A 20,280-nucleotide genomic window follows, 5' to 3' on the forward strand; every position below is an offset into this window, starting at 1 on the left:
CCTCAGACATTTCTGAAGCTACATGAAACAGCATGAAGACTCTATGCCAAAAAATGCCGTCAAAATAGATAGAAATGAGGCAAGAAAGTAGAAGTGAACCATCCAATTAATCAAATTCAATATAAATTCATTCAGTTTCGTGATTTAATAGAAATTGAGCATTCAATTTTTTTTTCACTTCTTGCTTCACTATGGAAAAATGGTAGTAAATATGTCAAAGAACCATAAGAGAGATGATAAAGCCACCTAAGTATGAAAAACCCTTCAAAGTATAACCTGACAAAGAATTGTATAAATGAAATCCACCTAGATAAATGGGAGCCTCACTACATGCACTATTTACTACTACTTTATTTTCCAGAAAACTGCTGCATAAACTTCTTTGATCCTCCAGAGGATTATTTACTAAGTGGAATAAAATAAAAGCATTAAATATAAATAGGATTTTTTTCATAGAAATCACATAAAACCCCTTACTGTCAAGCAGAATTACAAATAAAACCTGTTCATAAAGAAAACCTCACTATAACAGAGGGCAGGCAAATAAAAACATGGTGATAGTTTTAAGTGGTTTCAAATGGAGCTACATTGGCCCCACAACAACCAGCACACTGAATTTCCAGGAGGTACCAGCAAAACACTGTGTTCTAACATATTTAATTTACAATTGCAAAAATACATTTTCACTAGGAAATTAGCACCTAAAATAATATTCACTGTGCAGCCAAAACAAGAGAGCTTGTTATGCAAACAATTAGCAAATAAATTGAGTCAAATTGTAATTCTGAAGTTAATATAATTCAGTTATTAAATAAGTGAATGTTAGTTAATCCTTAAGCATATGCTTACCCTTTGAAACACAAGTAGTCCCACTGAATTAATAACTGGTCACAGGCATCTTCAGCATCACCTTGAAGCAATAGCTACAGCACCCATGCGTGCAGCTGAGTAACACTGGAATCCATTCTACTGCAAAACTTCTTGGCCACTTAGCAGTTTTACAAGTTGAGGACAGAATTTTTATTTGTAGACTGCGTGAGTAAAAAAATCTCCCTCTCTCTCCTGACCAGAGATTATTTGGCACATGAACAGCAATATCTCATTCTCATACTCCAGGGAGTTTTAACCTGCCTCTAGCTAAAAGCTATACAATCTTTAGATTGCAGCAGAGTGTAAAAATCACTCTAATTAAATCAAGTAAGAACTGGTTTGACTAGTGTTACTGATCCCCCAAATAATTAAAATCAGTTAAGAAAAGTCAGAGGTTGGTACTTAGCTATACTTAAACTTGTGCTAATTTTTATAAGTAAGTTTTGCAATTGAACAACTATAAAGCAAATGTAAAGTAAGCTACAAGAGGAACCTGCACTGTGTTCAGTAAAAACTACCACACAATAGTTTCAGAGCTATTTTTTAAACAAAATTTCTCCTGGCTTTGCATTTGTTCTAAGATGTAGTGACTGTATCTTAGATCATGCCAAATTTCATTACAAACCATTTGAAGCCTGACCTAAGGCAGCTGCATTTCTGATATATGTGAACAGAATCTAGTTTGCACTGTCACCTATACTTACACCTATTTACACTAGTTTTGCTTCAGTGCTGTATGATCTACCTTTTACACCGTTGTGCTCCCATTGTTGCACCCTGGAGGCCTTTCAGGGCCCAGCTGCATTATCCTGGAACAAACCTTTTAGAGGAGACTGACAGCATAGCAGCTTACTTTCCAGTCCTGACAAAGTTAAAGCAAAGCAATGACAATAATCTGTGTGTTGATAAGCTCCATATGCACACCATGCATTGAGAGAAGGCAGCATAACAGCATAAGACATCTCAATATATAATTGCCAAGCCCATTTTGTCACAAACTGGTGCCCTAAAGCCTCTAAACACCAGGTAGGATGGGAAGGGGTAGAAAGTGAGTGATTTCTCACACAGAGCAGATAATTTCCTGTACTGTGCACAAAGTCTGATTGGTTTCCTGTCAGAATAGCCTGGTCTCCAAGTCTTTTGATCACTTTCCTCTGGCCCTTCACAGTTGCTCTGATTAGAGACTGATCCCCATGCTGCTCTTTGATCAGCAGCTCCAGCAGTCTGCAGGTGCCATATATCATCACATTAACAGGCCACAGCAGTATTAATCTCCCCCTTTTAAATTTATTAGTCCACTGCATATTCTACCCACTCACAGAGCACTGGCAGAGGTCTCTGAAACTTTGCTTTCTATTAGAAGATATGACGTAGAATACTTTTATCTGGGGAGTCCCAAGTTCAAAGTTGAGAGAATTGAATTAGCCTCGAATCTGAGTTTCTGCTTTATTTCATTACAGTTCAGAGAGTTTTGAGAGCTCCCAGCTTGGCCTTTTGTGCTGGTTTATGCCCAGGGAGAAAGCTTGTTCTGGCTGACATGCTAAGTACTAAGTTTTTCAAACACACCCCCCTGCCCCATACATTAAACACCAGGGCTTCCACGAATGCATGCTAACAGCATTAATTTTAGATATTCTACAGTAAGTGTGGTTTCATGCAGTATATAACATTACAGTTTGTAAAGTATTCTTTAAAATGACTTCATAATAGCAGATCAAGAGGAAAGGCGCTTAAAAATCTGAATAATGTAAATCATATGGAGTTCAGAGGCTAAGCAAATTACACACCCCGAAGCTGCCCTTGCTGTATGAAAGGAGTCTTTCTCCAGCTCTGCGCAGCCCCAGCCCAGGGGAACTTGCATTTGAGAGTTTTCTAAACATTTCAGGTACACTTGAAAGTTGAAAGTAATTCTCATTTCCTATGCAGGATTAGCTCGTTTCCAGCCCGTACAAAATACCACTCATTCACGCACAGACACAAAAACCCACCCCCCGAGAGCGAAACATTTTAGGGTACAAAGGTGCGGGATCCCTGCCGGGTTTAGGTTGTTCTCTAGTTTGTTTGTTTGTTTGTTTTAGCAGGGCGAGGCGGCGGACGGCAAGGGGACACATTTTGCACCTCAAGTACCGCAGAAGTGGAGCCGCCGGGCTCCCCCCGCGGCCGCTGAGCCGCTGCTGCCCTTTTACCCGGAGCCGGCGGGCAGAGCCGCGCTGCCCCCGCGCCCACCACCCGCGGCGGGAGGAGAGTAGCGAGAGGAGCCGAGAGAAGAGGAGAGGAGCCGAGAGAAGAGGAGAGGAGCCGGGAGCTCCGCTCCGCGCCGGCCGGGCGCCCGCCCCCGCCCTGCCCCGGGCTGCGCAGCGGCGGGCGCTGCGGCTCCTTACCGTTCTGCTCCTTGGCGCCGGAGAAGGCGAACTTGCTGCTGAGATCGGACTCGGCGACGGCCCCCTGCCTCCGGCCGGCCAGGGCAGCTGTCAGCAGGAGCAGCCCGAGGAGGAGCATTGGGCCGGCGGGGCGAGGGGCTCCGGCACAGCAGGCACTGGCGGCGCGGCACCGAGGCCCGGGCGTCTCTCAGCAGCGCCCGGCGCGGGCTGCGCCGCTGGGGAGAAGGCAGCACTGAGCCTGCTCTGGCAGCGGAGAATTGCAGGGTAGTTTCCACATAATCCCATCCAAAACTTTTTCCTAGAGCCCTTTTCTGTGTCTCCAAGTTTTGTTTTCCTTTAGCTTCTTTTTTCTTTTTTTTTTTTTTTTCCCCTCTCTCTCTCTCTTAAAAAGAAAAAAAAAAAAAAAAGGATCAAAGGAAAATCTGGACCTAGACCAGCTTCCCAAGGACTAAACAATCCGTGGCCGTGGCGGGCGGGGGTCGGAGGAGCCGGGGCTGGCGCGGGGCCGCTGTGCCGGCGCGGAGCAGCGCGCACCTGTCAGGCGGAGCGGGGCGGGCGGGGGGCGGGCAGCCCGCGCTCACACTCCAGCGCTTCCCTCGCCCGCAGCTCGGCGGCCGCGCTGCCAGCCCGGGCCCTGCCTGCCGGCTCCCCCCTCCCTCCCACGCCCGCCGTCCCATCACGGCGAGGGCGGCACCTGGCGCGGCCGTTTACGCCCCGGGAAGTCGTCGGGGGGAAGAAGGAGGCTGGCGGGCGGCCCCCGCTGCTGCCCCTCTCCTGCGGCCAAGTGGCGGCGCAACAGGTGCTGGGAAGGGAACCGGGGCGGGCTCCCCCAGCACCGTCTGGCCGCACGGCTCCCTCCGCCGTCCCCCGAGGAGGACCCGAGGTCACCGCGGTCCGCAGTCGGTTTGTGTATTTGGTAATTAGGGCGAGGTGCTGAATTACCACTATTTGTTTACTGGGTTGTTATGATGGTAATTGGGTTTGTGCTTGAAAACTTGATGCTTGGGTAAACGTTTCATCTAAAGGATGCCCTTAAAAATTGTATTTTTTAAAACACTGAGAGGTTTTAAAAAGTCTCTGAATATTTTTTGTTTTTACTTTGCTTGATTGGGTTTGTTTGGTTTGGGTTTTTTTGTACTAGAAGTTGTTTTGGTTACCCTGAACTGGGATGTCTAATAGTTACATAAGCAGATGAAAACGTAGGTTCAACTCTTTGTAAATGTCCAATTTGTTCCAATACGAGGTGAGGTAAAGCAGACAGGATTGGGCTCCTTTTTGCTGTTTCACCAGAAACCAGAACTGAGATTATGCCAAGGATTATTCCCCCATTGATGCTGGTGAGGACTAAAAGGACTGATGATATTCCGCACCCATGTAGATCTTTGCCAGAGATGTCATTTTTAGCTTGCTAGTGGACTTGAACTGTGGCTGTGTGGTGGATCTGCGTAACGAGGCCAAACACTAACTGGGTACCAGGAAGGCAGAGGAAACAATAAGGACAAAGCTCTTTGTCTTGATGGAGAAGTTTTGGGAGGGTTTCTTAAATTTTTAACTTCAGCCCCCAAAGTTCTAAAGTTGTTTCAGGGCTGGATGGGGGACCCATACAGCCTTCAATATTTTTGGGGGGCCTATATAGTCATGATACGTGCAAGACGTACAAGAGAGAAACTGAGTCTGCGTTGCCAGAGTCTCAAGCACGTACTAAATAAATTTTTTATCCTTTGACCTAGCTCTTTCCATTATATAACTGAGCTGTTTCTTTGCCTCAGCCAGAGTAACCCTTGAGACAGTGATAAACAACCCCTCTGTTCCTAATAAGTGACATATTTCCAGTAGCAACTGAAAGCTGTCCAGCCAAGCTGGGCTGTCTTCTGAAAAGCAGACTTGGAGCATACCGTAAATAGCAACCCTTCACTTAGAGAGCACGAAGACAGAAATGTACTGTGCGAAGCAGACTATGTAGTTACTTTTGTTATTGTTATCCTTATAATTTTTTTGGCTTAACTGTTGTTATTTTTAAATGGAAATAAAAATAACATGTACAACTTTCCAGGTCCCCTACCCTGATGATTACAAGCAGTGTTTTGGGGTAAGTATTACACTGTAGCTTAACCTTCATTGCCTGCAGATTTTGTGGGATTCTTTGTATTTTGGAGTACTGATGGCAAGGTCACTCTGAAAATCATGGACCTAATGTCTTACGCTGAGTACATGAAAAATAAACTATCCATTGAAAAATCTAGGCTGCATCAGACCAGGGTTTCATCTGGAGGTGCTGGGGCATGCCTGGAGAAGGGCAATGGAGCTGGTGAAGGGTCTGGAACACAAGCCTTATGAGGAGTGGCTGCGAGATCTAGGGTTGTTTAGCCTGGAGAAAAGGAGCCTCAGGGGAGAGACTATTCTTCTCCCAACTAATAAGCAACAGAACAAGATGAAACAGCCTCAAGTTAGGTCAGGGGAGGTTTAGATTGGATATTAAGGAAAACCTCTTCACAGAAAGGGTTGTGACACATTAGAACAAGCTGCCTGGGGAAATGGTGATCATGATTCCTAGAGGTGTTTAAAAGATATGTAGATATGTCACATAGGAACATAGTTTAGTGGTGGACTTGGCAGTGCTGGGTGTGTGGTTGTACCTCGTCATCTTGGTCTTTTCCAACATCAATGATTCTACAATTCTGTGGTCCTGGCTCAGGCTTTTCAAAGGAAAATGCAAGAACCCACATAGTGGATGGATATGGAATAACAGTGCCTAGGGAGGAAGCTTCCATTCTAAACCTCTTGTAATTAAAGGTCAGGGTATATTTTTGATCATTAAAGCTTTACTTCTCTAGAAAAATACTTTTGTTGCAAATTCCACCCAAAGTATCACATGTGGTAATCTGTATCCTTAAATATGTCCAATCTTCTCTGAAATTCATGCTAAGCATTTATCACCAGCTATGTTTATTTTTAATGTATATATGATGTATACATCAGGTATATATATGTGCTTGAGTTATGAAAATAGATAATTTATGTTTTCTTTCTTTAACCTCTTCATCTTCTGTGTCACTGCTGTATCGCATCCTTTCCCAGCTTGGAATTTTTACTATGGTTTTCACATGAACACCTCTATATTTCTAAGGCTTCTCAAGTGCCATCTGTTTTTGTTGCGTTTTATTTGGGGTGGGACAAACAAAACATGACATTCCAAGGGAAGGCTTAATCTAGCATTACATAGTGAATGAAAATAGAGTGTTTCATTGTATATATTATCCATGTTCATGCCTTCAACTTTTTATATTATCCGCTTATGTAATAACCCACAGAAGTATTGGCATTAAAAAAGTAAATGTCTAGGTAATTATGACAAACTAATGTATATGTAGTTCAGATAATTCCTGCCAGTGCATATTGCATTGCCCATACTTAATTTCACTGGCGATCACAGTGCCAATACAGCTAAAAGTTCTGGTGACTCAATGCCCAGTACAAATTTCTTTGGATATAATTTTTTTCTACATACATTATAAATATTTTTAACTAAAGCTTTAAATACAGATTTATGTTCCTAGGCTTTCTCCATTATTAGATTTGCACTTCAGTTTGTTTTTTTTTTATCAGTTACCTCATCATAACTCAACTCTCAATTATTTAGTTGGCACTCTGTAGTCTTCCAAAGACCTTTTTTCCCCAAAAGTTTTGTACTGTAGTCTATAAAGTGTGCCTGAAGTATTTTTTAACTTAAATATTGCAACAGATGTTTCTCTGTTTTTGAATATTGCAATATTCAAATTGTCTGAGATGCCAGCTTTGCTCTGTAGAATAGCCTCACTGATTTGACATATTTTCAGATTGTTTTATGACTGTTTTTTATCATCCTTGTTTAGAACTATCTTTGAAGGAGTATTTCTTTTACTTGAATAAAATTTGAACTATCTGGATTATCCCATGGGAATTTATTGTGTTGAGACTTAGCACCATAGAAGGGAACAGAAATTTGGCGTGTTAGGATATCAGAGACTTAGAATGATGCTGTATACCCTTCCTGAACTATAAATATCCTTGAAATGAAAAGGCATTCTCTCTATTATTAACTGAAAGGGTTACCATCAAAAACCACATTCATTCATCACGCAATCTTCAAAACCTTCACTTACATCAGAAAAGAGATTTCCTCACACCAAAGTCAAAATAATATGGTCATAGTGCCAACAGAGGTGGACAGTCACACGTGCTCCACACCTTATCCCTTCACCACTTTGGAAAAAGAAAGGTTCCCCATTACATTTGGAAGTGGGCTGGAACTGGCAAGGTGCATAAATGCACTTAAAGACTACCCTTTATGGTTTGAGCTGATGCCAAGAGATATGGACTGATTTCAGGGAGCTCTAAATACCCAAGTTCTGTGAGGAAGTGTACTATTTCCTTTTCCTAATATGCTGTTTCAGAAATACCCTTTTCCCCTCCAAAAGCTTTGCAATGACATAAGTATTTCTCTCATGAGAAGGAATAGGATGAGAAATATAGTGTTTGGAGGCAAAATAGAAAAAGGCTGAGATATAAACCTATGTCTCACAAGAGTTAGAGCTAGACATTTATGTACCTTTGCAAGACTACAACCCACTGTTGGGAAAAGAAGATGGATTGATTTACTTTTCTCTCTAAAGCTTGTTTCACTTCTTAGTAAGGATAGAGAAAAAAAATGAATGAATACATATGTACTTCTATATTCCCATATATTCCAAATCTACCTGTATAATCCTTGTCTGTTCATACTAAAGGAAAAACAGTATTTTGTAAAACTTAGACTATAAGTTAGTGTTGCACTGTATTAGGAATGGCAATAGTGATGACACAGGTTAGTTGCAAAAGAGAGCTAGTTTTTTTCTTCAGGATCATTTTTTTATAGGCAGTTCCAAAAAGGGGTCTGAAGAGGTAAAACTTTCATTGGGCATCAAACCAACACATCACCATCATTGGACAGTTAGGAACAACACCCCTTGCCCGTTTCTTGCAATTAAACAGGGAGACAAACAACACCTGCAAAGGTTGTTTTCCTTCTCCAAGGACTGTTTGAGTTCCTCCTCACAATTTCTCAAGCCACTCTTTCTCAGGCCAGTGTGAGAAAGTTATGTGACTCAGTTTCACACAGATACTGTGCTATTTGTCTGATCTCTCGCATTCAGCATCCACAAATTTAGAGCTAGTAAATATCTGCTTATCCAGACACACAGGCAAGTGTCCACTTTTGTGCAAAGTGCTCCTGATTTCAGTGTAGTTACACGTAAATTATTTGCTGGTGTAAAAGGGCTGAGCCTTAAATGCTTATATTCATGTTATGGAATTTTTTAATTATTAAAGTAGTTATTAAATATTACGTTTTGTTAAAATATTTTTATGGATGAATGATAAATACGAAAACAGAAATTGTGTCACATTGATTACCTTTCAGAAAAGCAATAATAAAATGTTCTGCTCTCATGATCACCAAGCAATTGGAAAAGAGGCATTTGTACAAATAAACATGACTCTTCTAATCTTCCTCATGTGTAGTGTGAAAGCTGTGTATGGAATTGAACATCATTCCTGTGTTAGAAAGTACTCCTGTAAATAAGGTAATGATAAATTTTAGTGGTTTAGTCTTATTGTCTGTTTCTACTGAAATTGTAAATGAGCTGATTTGTTGTCCCGTTTCCATGCTGCATTTGAAAATTTAATAAAGAAAAATGTGAAGTCCAAAGAGGCTTCAAAGTTTTTGATGCTTGTGTGATGTGAACTGCTCAGACACGAAGAGTGGAGAAGGAGCTCCAAACGTAGTTTGGTCACTTGAATCACACCTCTAAATAAAAGGTGCCATTTCTATTTTGCAAGTCCTAAAATGCAAAGGTCTTAAAAATACACCTACGAATAAGCTTTTGAAAAGAGATTTCTAAGCATATCAGTGTTGTTCTGCTCGATGGTGCATAGCTTAGCCATTTTTCAAAATGTCTCAAACATTTGAGATCAAAGTCCTTATTCTACTTTTGTGTGGTTTCCACTTATAAGCATTGTTTTAGAGCAGTCACATATAAGAATTCCAATGATTCTGTCAATTCCATACACATGTATAGTCCAATGCAACTTTTCTTTATGTAGGCTGTGGGAGCTACACCAGGAGACAAGGAAGGAGGCCCACTAGAGGTCTCCCAAACTGTGTGAAAGAACCCTACCCCTTTCTGGCACCTGCCAGCTCATTTGGGTCTTGATGGGCTTCCAAAGTCAGCATGTGAAATGTGGGATGTGGAGGTCACTTATGCCTCGTAACGTGTTTGCTGAACCTCAGCATGGACTACATCCAGCCTGAAAGGGTGGCAGTTGCCAGTCTGAAGGTCAGTGTTTCCTCATGGGGATATGTAGGAGTGTTCTGGGTGTGAAGGGGTCTCACTCAAAGTATTCACTTTGTTCATTTTATTCATCTGTATGCTTTCAGAGTAGAAACTCCTGTCATTTTACACCCCCATTCAGTTGCACCTCAGTGTTCAAATGCTGTGCATTTATGCAAGTTTGTAAGGACTTGAGTAAGTGCCCAGACAACAGGCTTGCTCAGGTACTCATGGATGTTTATCTATTTATGACTATGTGTGTGATGACTTTGGTTATTTATGTAACCAGAAGTAAGCTTTCTGGCTCCTTTTTGATCAGATGACTTCACTTATTGATCACTAACATCTTTGGTTCTGTCAACATGCGTGAGATCCTGACATGAGCAATACTGAAGAATACAACTCTTTAGAGATGTGTCAGCTCTAAAGAACTATTGAATTGTGGATAACTATTGGTCTTCCTGCCTGTCTGCCTGTAACTGAGCTTTGCAAGATACGGATATGCAATCAGAATACGAATTCTGGTTAGTATTTCTAAGCATTTCTAGTCACTGGTATTTGAAAAAATAGTATGTGTCATGTAGTTGTAGTCACATCACTATATCCAGATTCAGTAAAATTAAGGGTAGACTGTATTATTCAAAACACATATAGATATAAGCAGATTATTTCAAACACTGATAAAACCCACTTATAGCATTACAAGATTTTTTTTTACACTGAAATAATTCTAAGCTATTTATATATAAATATTCAATGGCTTTGATACTGCTCTTCAGAGAAATGAAACTCAGCTGAAAGTATTTGTGGCACAGCAGCCTAATTTTGCTACCAATATTTGCATTTGTCAAGAACTTAGCAGCCTGAATGAAGATTGTCTATCAAATAGTTATACTAAGATCTGTCATATTTATTTGAATGGAATATTTATATCTATTGAGTTTAAAGCAGAAAAATAACATGTCTTGATTTACTTTATGTTGCAGGAATTTTATGTTTATAATATTTAGAATAGTATTGATATTAAGAATTTTGGTTGTTGAACATGTTTAATTGAACCAGATTTTTTTGTGTAGCTGTTGCACTTCAGCTTTAGTCTTCTGGTACTTCAGTCCACACAGAGCAGGAGTAATGATGAGACAATTACATAGCTGTGAGCCTTCATTTAAGTACTAATTCAGCTGAAGAGAACAGGAACTGTATTGATGACATCAGCTTCCAAACAGCATTATTTAAAGGCTGAAGTTAATTACAGTTTAATTGGTTAATGAGATACGTCTAAGAAGATATGGCAAACAAGGCCATGGGTTGGAGAAAATCAGGAATCTAAGAGGAGTAGGAGAGTAAAGGTGAACTGAAGAGCAGAGACAACCACCCAGGAATGATGAGAATCTGAAGCAAAACTTCTACCACATTTAGAGTGTCTGTCTTCCCTAACCCTTGCCACTTCACATTTCCTCTCATTTGTCGTTTCCCTGTCTCTTCCCTAATCCTCTTCTTTTTCACCTCCTCCTTTTCCTCTTTCTCAATTAATTAGTTACTACTTTTACTGCACTCATTATTTAATTAAAGTCTTGTCTTCCTAATTTTATCTCTCCGCACTTGATTTAAGTCCTATCTTTCCTAATCCACCTCCTTTCCTTCATAACCGGTCCACTGATACTCCCTAGCACTCAGATTTATTTCCTCTTTGTAGTTTGCCCTGTTTTATTTCCTGTCCATCTCCAGGCCAGATTTGCTTACCACAGCAAACCTTTTTATCCCCATTTTCATCTCCCACAATGACTTTTTCACACTTTTATTCAGGCCTTCGTTGCGTTGATCCTTCAAGACAGGCTAGTGGAGTGAATCAATTGGTGCTGCAGACCCAGCACCCACACCACTGATGTTGGAGGTCTCCCAGTACACCTCCATAGGAAAGTTATAATTCTGCAAGAGGGCTATGAGGTGATAATCAGTGGTAAGATTTCTTTCAGAAGGTGTCTTTCTTCTCAAAACTAAACTCCTGTGTAAATATACCCACTATTCTGTCTGCCCTAACTCTTATGACACCTTTCCGAAATCTCTCTTATTTAAACTTACAGTACATACATCTCCTTATGGATGGAGTATCTCTGCCTCTGAACAGCTTCCCTGTTCCACACTGCACAGAGTCAAATGGAGAGGATGTGTTCTAGCCATTCACCTGGATCTAGGCTTGGAATCATCTACAGAAGCACACCAGAGTTTTATTTAGGCCATCTGGAGCTTTTCCAGAGAAGAGATGAAAAGCTTCCAAGGAACTGATCTGTAATATTTAAGAATGTACAGATCAGAGTCAAATTTTCCACGTTTCTTAAAATTGATTAATTTATGTTTAAAAAAAAGGCATCAGGCTCATATTCAAAGTAGTTGCTATCACTTCCTAAAACTTTAACTCATCAGAATTTTTTAAAAATGATGTTAAAGCTAATGAGTTAGCTTTAACATGGGGAACATAAAAAATCATAAACTGTGAGTTTCTCATCAGTTGCTTCATTCACAAAACTATCTAAGTTATTTTGGCAGAAATAAATTTCAAAATGGAATATGAAGGCTTCCATCCCATGTATTTTTCCAAAGTCAGAAATAGTAAAAGACTTTTAAAATATCAGGTCACTTTAGTAAAAAACAACAGTCTTTATATTTTCAGAATTTTAAAAATTATATCATTTAACCCCTTCACTCAATAATATATTTTAAAAGCAGACATAGATTATACAATTTATTTTTTTTCCATAAGATAAAATGTTATTGGTAAGGGCTGAGCAGCTTAATTCTAACAATTTTTTTCTAACTCTTCCTACATAAATATAGGTAGAATTTCTGCATATTAGAAATATATTAGAATAATCTGAGATTCTGAAGAGCAGTTAAATTATTACTTAGCTATACCACAAAAGAATGTAGAGTAAAGCCTACTTCAGTATTATTATTTCAAATCATACATTGGTTTTTGTATCTGGAAATCCAGGTAATGCTGCAGCAACTGGACTGCCAGCTGGACAAGAATATGAAGATGATGTATGATGAAGTATGATATAAATGATGCATTATTCATACCAATATATTCTCATTGTTATTTCCTTGCCAATTCACTGACTGGAAATACACTACAAAGGAAAATAATTTTAAAGCTTTTTCCAGTAATATTTCAAAGCTATCCCATGATGAACCACTGGAGTTCATGTCATCCAGTTAAGAATGCACAATATTCCAGAGTATTGCCAACATTTTTCTTTATTGATCACACACTAGTCTCTCATTCCCACAGCACCATAAAAAATGAGAACTTCAGCTTCACAGCCATGTGGATCACGATCATTCTATAAAATATGTTTAGGTTGACTGTAGGTCTTTGAACTATGTATTTCATGTTTCTAATACTGTTGTATGTTGTGCCCTGTCACAATATATTTTGAAAAGAATACCACTCCATTAATGTTCAAATTTATAGAAAATACTCTTTTCTCCTTAGACTCCTTAGTCTAGTTAGGTATTTAGAGTGGATTTGTAGATGTAAACAGTGATATTGTTATTCCCTAGTGCTCCCCCAGCCTGCCAGTTACTGCCAATAGCCCAGAATTTAACATGGACTAAAGGAGATAGAGGAGCTGAAGATGCTGAGATTGTCAGCATCTTTTTGGGTGGAACTGAGTACCTCACAATATCATTCCTTCCTTCAGAAAGCAAATCAACAATGCCCAGTATGAATAGTGTGAATAGGGGTGGACCTGAAGCAGCTCTTAATCAATGCAAATTATGAATATTATTACAAGGACATATTCTGAAAGAGTAAACCAGTTTTGAGATGATAGTTCTTAATTTACATAAGGGCTTCTGATCTAAATAGATTTGTAGGACCAGATTCTTAGTCCTTGCCCCTACACTGTTGGACAAGAGCCTAAAAACTCTTCTGCACGAGGAGTCCTATCACACACATAGAAAGAGTAAGCCTGTTCATGCCTGAATAAAGCAAATATGACTTGATCCTTTGTAGCTCAACACATTTCTGCTCAATACTGTGAACCACTGAACTGAGTAATGTTAATTCCATTCATTAAAAAATCAAAAACAAAGTTAAGAAAGAGTGCTCAGTCCCTCATGTAATTGGAAATTAATGAGAAAGATACTTCAGTAGTGGGTTCCCTGCATTCAATTCAGCTGTCCTGTTTACAGCCTGATTAATGGATTTTGATCTTTTTTTCATGCAGGAAATAATGAAAGCTCTTGTTTTCAGTGCCATACCTGGTCATGACCAGCTAAGTCATACTAAAGCAAAATGATCACTGAGAGCAGGTAAAACTACAGAAGCTGAGTTATTACCTTTTTGATTGTCCAGCTGGTATTCCCCTCCTCAGTTTTCAGGCTTCTGGCATTTCTATTTTTTTCCACTCATTTTATTATTAATTGCTTGTGTACTTACTGCGACCTACAAAAATATTTTGTCACATAAAATTAGCTGTTATTGTTGTATATTTCAAGCAGAAAATTTCTGTGTCCAGTAAGTTTAAGCAAGTGATTATAGTAATAGCTTTCTTGTGACTGTTTTATATCTTATGAAGGCAGAAGGAATTTTACTTTGGCAGAGACAGCAGATGATGGCAAATAGACTGTCCTTTTTTCTTCTGTTGTAATACAGTAGAATTCTGCGTATGGGAAGATAAATCAGTGCTGGTTTTGTAGTGGAGGCTAGTTATTATTTTAAGGGCATTATAAATCTCTTCTATCAAATTTATAGTCATGGACCATATTTATTCTTCCAATAATTTCCAGGAAAGCTGTTTGTGAGGATCTTTCAATCAAACTAGACTACTCTAGCCACTGAAAGATCACTCAGTCACCCTGCAAACTATGGGCAGACAAAGACCTTTGTACTCAGAAATATCACACTATTGTAAATGTACCTTTAACATCTGCAGTTTTTGTTAAAACTAATATATAGCTTTAGGTAACTTAGAGAAATTAATGCTAATTGAATAGATGAGAAGAATGTTACTCATTGCACAGACTAATTTAGAACTGCTAATGCAGTTATCAGATGGAAGTCAGATTTCTTGTATCAGTTAATTCTTATATGAATATTGTGGCACTAAGAATAGCTGCTACATGTTGAGACAGTGGAAAACTCTAAATGCTTTTTGCATTCCTGTTCCATTTCTTTTTCCAAGGTTGTTAGCTTTGATTTGTAGTTCTTTATCTTATACTGAGTGAATTTTTTTTCATGCAGGACCAAGTGCATTAATAGCTTCGGGCAATATAATGAGTTATTTTAGGTAAATCTGCCCATAGAACAATGTTTACAGCTGCTAAATAATACCATTTTGGTTTTCAAGGTTATTAAATCAGGTTCTAACTTGTAATGACACTATAAAAGGAAAATAAACTATAATAAAATATATAATATTTTGGAAATTAAAGAGTTTAAGAATCTGTCAAGTATTCAGTGTATAAAATAAACATTTATGCGTCACTTTGCAGATGTGAACTTGTTCATTTTAATGTATAGCAGATTACAACATCCAGAAGGAAAAAAGAAAAAAAAAGACCCAAAGCCTTCCAGCAACACATTCCCTTTTCTGTAGTCACTCATCACTCATCTCTGGTGTATCAGGGACAGAAAGCAAAGGGAGTAAAGTATAAGAATCACCAAGTGACATCTGACATTTATTCACTTGGAACTGCTGAAACAGCTACAAAAAAAATGAAAGCAGAATGGAAAATTTCACTACAGAGAAATCACTATGGGGATTAAGCAAGGTTTAACTCATTTGCATGCAAAGTTGTGCTAGCATGATCGTGCTACTTTTCGAATGTCAGCTTGCGTATTTTTGCAGTGCTGCATTCTGCCTTCAGGAGGTATCAGCCCTCTAAAATAGCTAGAGTTTTTTCATCTTGCCCAGATCTACTTAAATCCAGCTTAATCTTGTTCCTCCCCATGACAGGTTTGTCTGGATCCTCAGTTTGACAGCACCATTGTGGGGCAGTCTGCAGGCACCCCTGGTACCTGGCAGCACTGTGTGGGCAGCTAATACCTTATCTGTTACAGCTACTAAACTGCAATTGGGAAAAGTATGTAGCCAGGTAGAACCTTCCAAAAAGGATCTGTCTGTCCAGACCCAGACCTGTGCAATGTGTTTGAGCTTATCAGAAGCACCAGGGACATTGCAGAAGAAGCCTGCCTGCAGTGTGAACCACCTTTTGCTGGTGGCTGAGCTTAGGGAGGAGGTTGAAAGACTAAGGAGTATTAGGGAAAGCAAAAGGGAAATAGATTGGTGGAGTTCCACCCTTCCATCCTTGAGGGAGGCCCACCAGGAGCCAGAGGACTCCCATGCCTCCCACTGTCAGGCAACAGGAGGACACCTGGTTGATGAAGGGGAGTGGAAATGGATCCTTACTCAGGGAGGGAATAAAAATTCCTCCTGACCCCCATCACCTACCCAGGTGCCACTTCAGAACAGGTATGAGGCCTTGGATTTAGAGGATGAGCCAGATGACATAAAAGAAAATGATCTGCCCAGTCGGCCTCCCAATTACGCTTCATCTGTAGGATGGATCACCACCTCTGACATTAAAAAAGCAAAGAAGGGTAGTTGTAGTGGGTGACTCCCTCCTGAGGGGAACAGAGGGCCCCGTATGTTGACAGGACCCATCCCACAGAGAGGTCTGTGCCTCCCTGGGACCTGGGTATGGGATATTACCGAGAGACTGCCTGGGCTGATTCAGCCTTCTGATTATCATCCACTGCTCCAGGCTGGCAGTGATGAGATTGAAAAGAGGAGTGTCAGGACAATTAGAAGGGATTTCAGGGCACTGGGTCAAGAGTTTCATAGATCAGGAGCACAGGTAGTGTTCTGCTCATTCCCTTTGGACTTGATGATCTTGGAGGTCTTTTCCAACCTAGTGATTGTGTGATTCTGTGATCTGAAACAAACTTAATCAACACAGGATTTTGAAGCATTATGCTAAGATATTACCTAAAATTCTGGTGAAAATAGACTTGGGCCAACTCAGCACTTTGCTTGCTTCCTGCACTGAGACCATTGTGCTCATAGGATATAGCTGGTAATTTGTGTAGCTGATTTCCTTGGCTCTAGTTTAGGCTTTCCTACATGATGCTCTGTTAACGGGATTTTAGAATCATACATTTTGCCTGTTCAATTTTAAGTTTACTTTACCATCACCTAAGTTATGCTTTAGAATACTTATATTCCAGCCTAGTAAATTCTCCTGATAATTCACACCAGATGAAAAATAAATGCTTCTGCAGGTATGGAAAAGTCTGTGTTAGTACAGCATCTCCAGTGAACACACTACACACTTTCTATTCCCAAAGTAACTGAGGAGACTGGTAAGCAGCAGCTACTAAAAATAACCATCTAAATCTTACTGACTGGTGCCCAACCCAAGAAACTTGTCTCAAAGGAATTTCCATACTTGTGTTACTTTTGCTTAAGCCTGGACTAAGAGAGGAGATTTCTATAACTAGAAAAAGCAAGTGGTTATAGTTCCACCTTGATGGGAGTGGGATATAACATAATCATTGCCACATAATGGCCTATGACAAATTAAAGTCTGAAGTTATCCGTAAATCTCAAGTTCCTTAAAAAGGGGATGAGTGAAAAGAATGATCCAACTGAGAAGAGATGCATTAGCTTGACTATGATAAATTAATAGAGAACTAAGGTTGATTATATTTTTATCCATTGAAATCATTCAACACTGTTTATGGCAGAAAGAATTTGATGCCTTTTTATTTTTTAGTAAGAAATATGCACTTTGTTGCTAAAAGTAATAGTGTTGTTAGTGTTGATGTAAAATGCCTCATAGAAATTTAAGCGTATGATGTGGTACAACACAACATCTTGATTAAAAGATTGGAATGTAAAATCAACAAGGAGTGGAAGAGCTGTTTGGAGCCCTAGGGGCTGAAGGCAAGAACAGTATCTTAGAATAAGTTCTCAGCTTCATAATTCAGCTCAGGAAAGCAATGCTTCATGATGATGTTGAAATTCTCAGCCAGGACACGTGACCTAAACTGACCAAAGGGATATTCCAGACCAAATGGCATCATGCTTGGTGTATGAGGCTGGGGAAGATGAAGGAGGAAAGATCTGGAGTGATGACATTCATCTTCCCTACTCACCGTCACGTGATGGGGCCCTGCTCTCCTGGAGACAACTGAGCATGTGCCCATAGGAAGCAGTGAATTGATTCCTAGTTTTGCTCTGTTTGTGCCCATGACTTTTGCTTTCCTTATTAAACTGTCTCTATACCTTAACCTATGAGCTCTCTCGCTTTTGCCCTTACAGTTCTCTCCCCAGTCCCAGTGGTGGGAGAGTAAGCAAGGGGCTGTGTGGGACTTGGTGGCTGGCTGGGATTAAACCATGACAACTGAGCTGTGAGGACCACCAGAGGACAGAATGTTTAAATAAGATGCTGCAATTCTCAATTCTGTTATGAATCTTCTAAAAATAGTCCTTTCTTTGATTACCAGGTCATTTTAAGTTACATCACAATGTGACCATGGAGATCAGACATCATGTGCTTATTAAACCTGACATCTGAAGGCTTTTCCAAAAATAAATTCTCCCTTTGCAGAGAGGATTTCTCAATCACCTTAATCTTTTGTGGTATTTGAGGATAAAAAGACTCTCCAATGACTGGAAAATTTCCAAAAGGATGTCTGGAAATTTTCAAAATAAAGACCTATATATGATTCATGAATTGACCATTCATTCATGAGATTATCCTATCATACTTCCTAGCTGAGGACTGAGGGAAAAAGGCACTGCATTATTCAACTTTAAGGTTCTATGTCCCCATGTATTAGATCCTTCCCTGATACATCAAGGGATATTCTTGATCTTGATGAGTCTACCATGTGAATCGCCCATAAAGGATGTGCCTGCCCTGCCTGCCCCATAGGGAACCCCCTCCACTGCTGGCTTAGTGGTTTGAGTACTTAGGAAACAGAAAATCCAGGTTTATTTACCTTTTCAACCTGATGGTGGCCTAATCACACCTATTCCTCTGAGAGGCTTTGAGGAAAGAAAGAGATGTTCTCTAAGTGACCTGGTAAAATGATGTTTGTGTTCAGTAGCAGATCCCAGTTTCACCGGATGACAGGAAGAAAACATTGGCTGCCTAAGTCCAGCTAATACTGCTTAGTGTGAGCAAGAGAATGCTGAACCCTTACTTGCATATTTCTTTTTAGAGTTTAGTGGAAACTACAAACACCAAACTAGGATTTTCCAACTCTGTTTTCTCTTTTCAGTGCTGTAACAAGTAGATAATAGAATCATGTTCCTGGTTGTTGTTTGGGTTTTTTTCTCTCTCTTCTAATCTTGTATCCTTTGCACAGTAATATTTATTCAACAGGAAAGGCTTTAGATATTTCTGTTGTTTTGTACTGGAAAGAACTCATATTTTGTGTATAGAATGGGAATTCCAGGAAACTCTGCTATGTCCTCTGCTCTTTCTAGTTTTGCTTAAGAAACACTTAATCTCCTGACTGTTCTGGAAGCCCAGGAATCTTCCCAGTCCACATTGGTTCTGAACAGAAACAGTGCACTGAGCATCTGAAGAAATTCAAGAGCTCATAAAAGGAGACAACTGTAAGTTTAGGTGCTGCTAGTGTCTACATTAAAGCTACATGGTTTTGTTTTCTTTAGCTGTAGTAGCAGGTAGCAGGGTCACAAGCTGTGGTATTGGATAGAGACAGAGCAAAGTGTTTCATTAACCATTCAGGCTGATGAGTATTTAATTAGCTAAATTATGTTTATAAAACTGGGTAAGCAACTTCATTGTTTCTCAAATGGGGAAGTTGATGCATAAGGAAAATAAGGACCTTTTTTATAATAAATGTTCCCTGCTCTGAGCTCAAATCAAAGACCAAATGTATTTTTCACAGCTTTTTCTTGTCAGGCTTTTAGTGAATATTACATAATGAAATTATACAGTGAAGTTTGCAAAGAGGCAGAGAAATTAATACCTAGAAGAGACTTCCAGCACCACTGACACCTCCCTTACCTGATAGCTTTATTTTAGAAGTGTTTTCCTAGAACATTGCATACAGTACTCCAAATGACATTTCCTCATGCTTTAATACTTCTCCATCACTACTTGAAATACCACATCTAGCTGGAAACCACTCAATGCCACTTATGTATTCCAATCTTCTCTATATTGCAAATCCTAATAGGCCTAATTCTTAAAATTTCTGCTATAGCAGAAATTCTTATTAGTATCTTTTTCTCTGAGTTTAAATTAATATTATTTTCTATTTCACTATTATTTTGCTAAACCTCATGATAATTCCTCATGTATAATAAACTATTCTCCCCTTTCTTCATAATTCCCCTCATCTTCAGAGTCAGAAATTTTTGCTAACACAAAGCCATTAAGGAGATAAACATCACTTAAGGGAAACATAAATTAAAAATCTAAATAAAACACACCTCCAAAGTTAGTTTAAGACAGTGTAGAGCAAATAATTATTTCTTTAACCTTTTGTCTCTCAGAGAAATATATTCCAATTGTGGGATGGATTTAATCAGGATGTTTACAACCATATCTTGGAATCTTGAAATAAACTACATATAATTAATATTCCAGAAGCTCCATGCTGCTGTATACTTCTTGTTTGGGGCAACAAAACAACA

General features: G+C 39.5%; 1 protein-coding gene across 1 annotated transcript in view; it reads right to left on the reverse strand.

Moving 5' to 3' along the window:
• PDGFC (platelet derived growth factor C) overlaps positions 1 to 3,714 on the reverse strand; it is a 121,916-nt gene extending 118,202 nt beyond the window's left edge. Inside the window, exon 1 of the mRNA XM_015625867.3 lies at positions 3,252 to 3,714. Within this exon, the coding sequence (XP_015481353.1) occupies positions 3,252 to 3,369 (118 nt within the window). The 5' untranslated portion in view covers positions 3,370 to 3,714. The remainder of the gene's footprint in view (positions 1 to 3,251) is intronic.
• Positions 3,715 to 20,280: the final 16,566 nt, after the last annotated feature.

The sequence above is a fragment of the Parus major genome, chromosome 4, assembly GCF_001522545.3.
Source record: "Parus major isolate Abel chromosome 4, Parus_major1.1, whole genome shotgun sequence".
Classification (NCBI taxonomy): Eukaryota; Metazoa; Chordata; class Aves; order Passeriformes; family Paridae; genus Parus; species Parus major.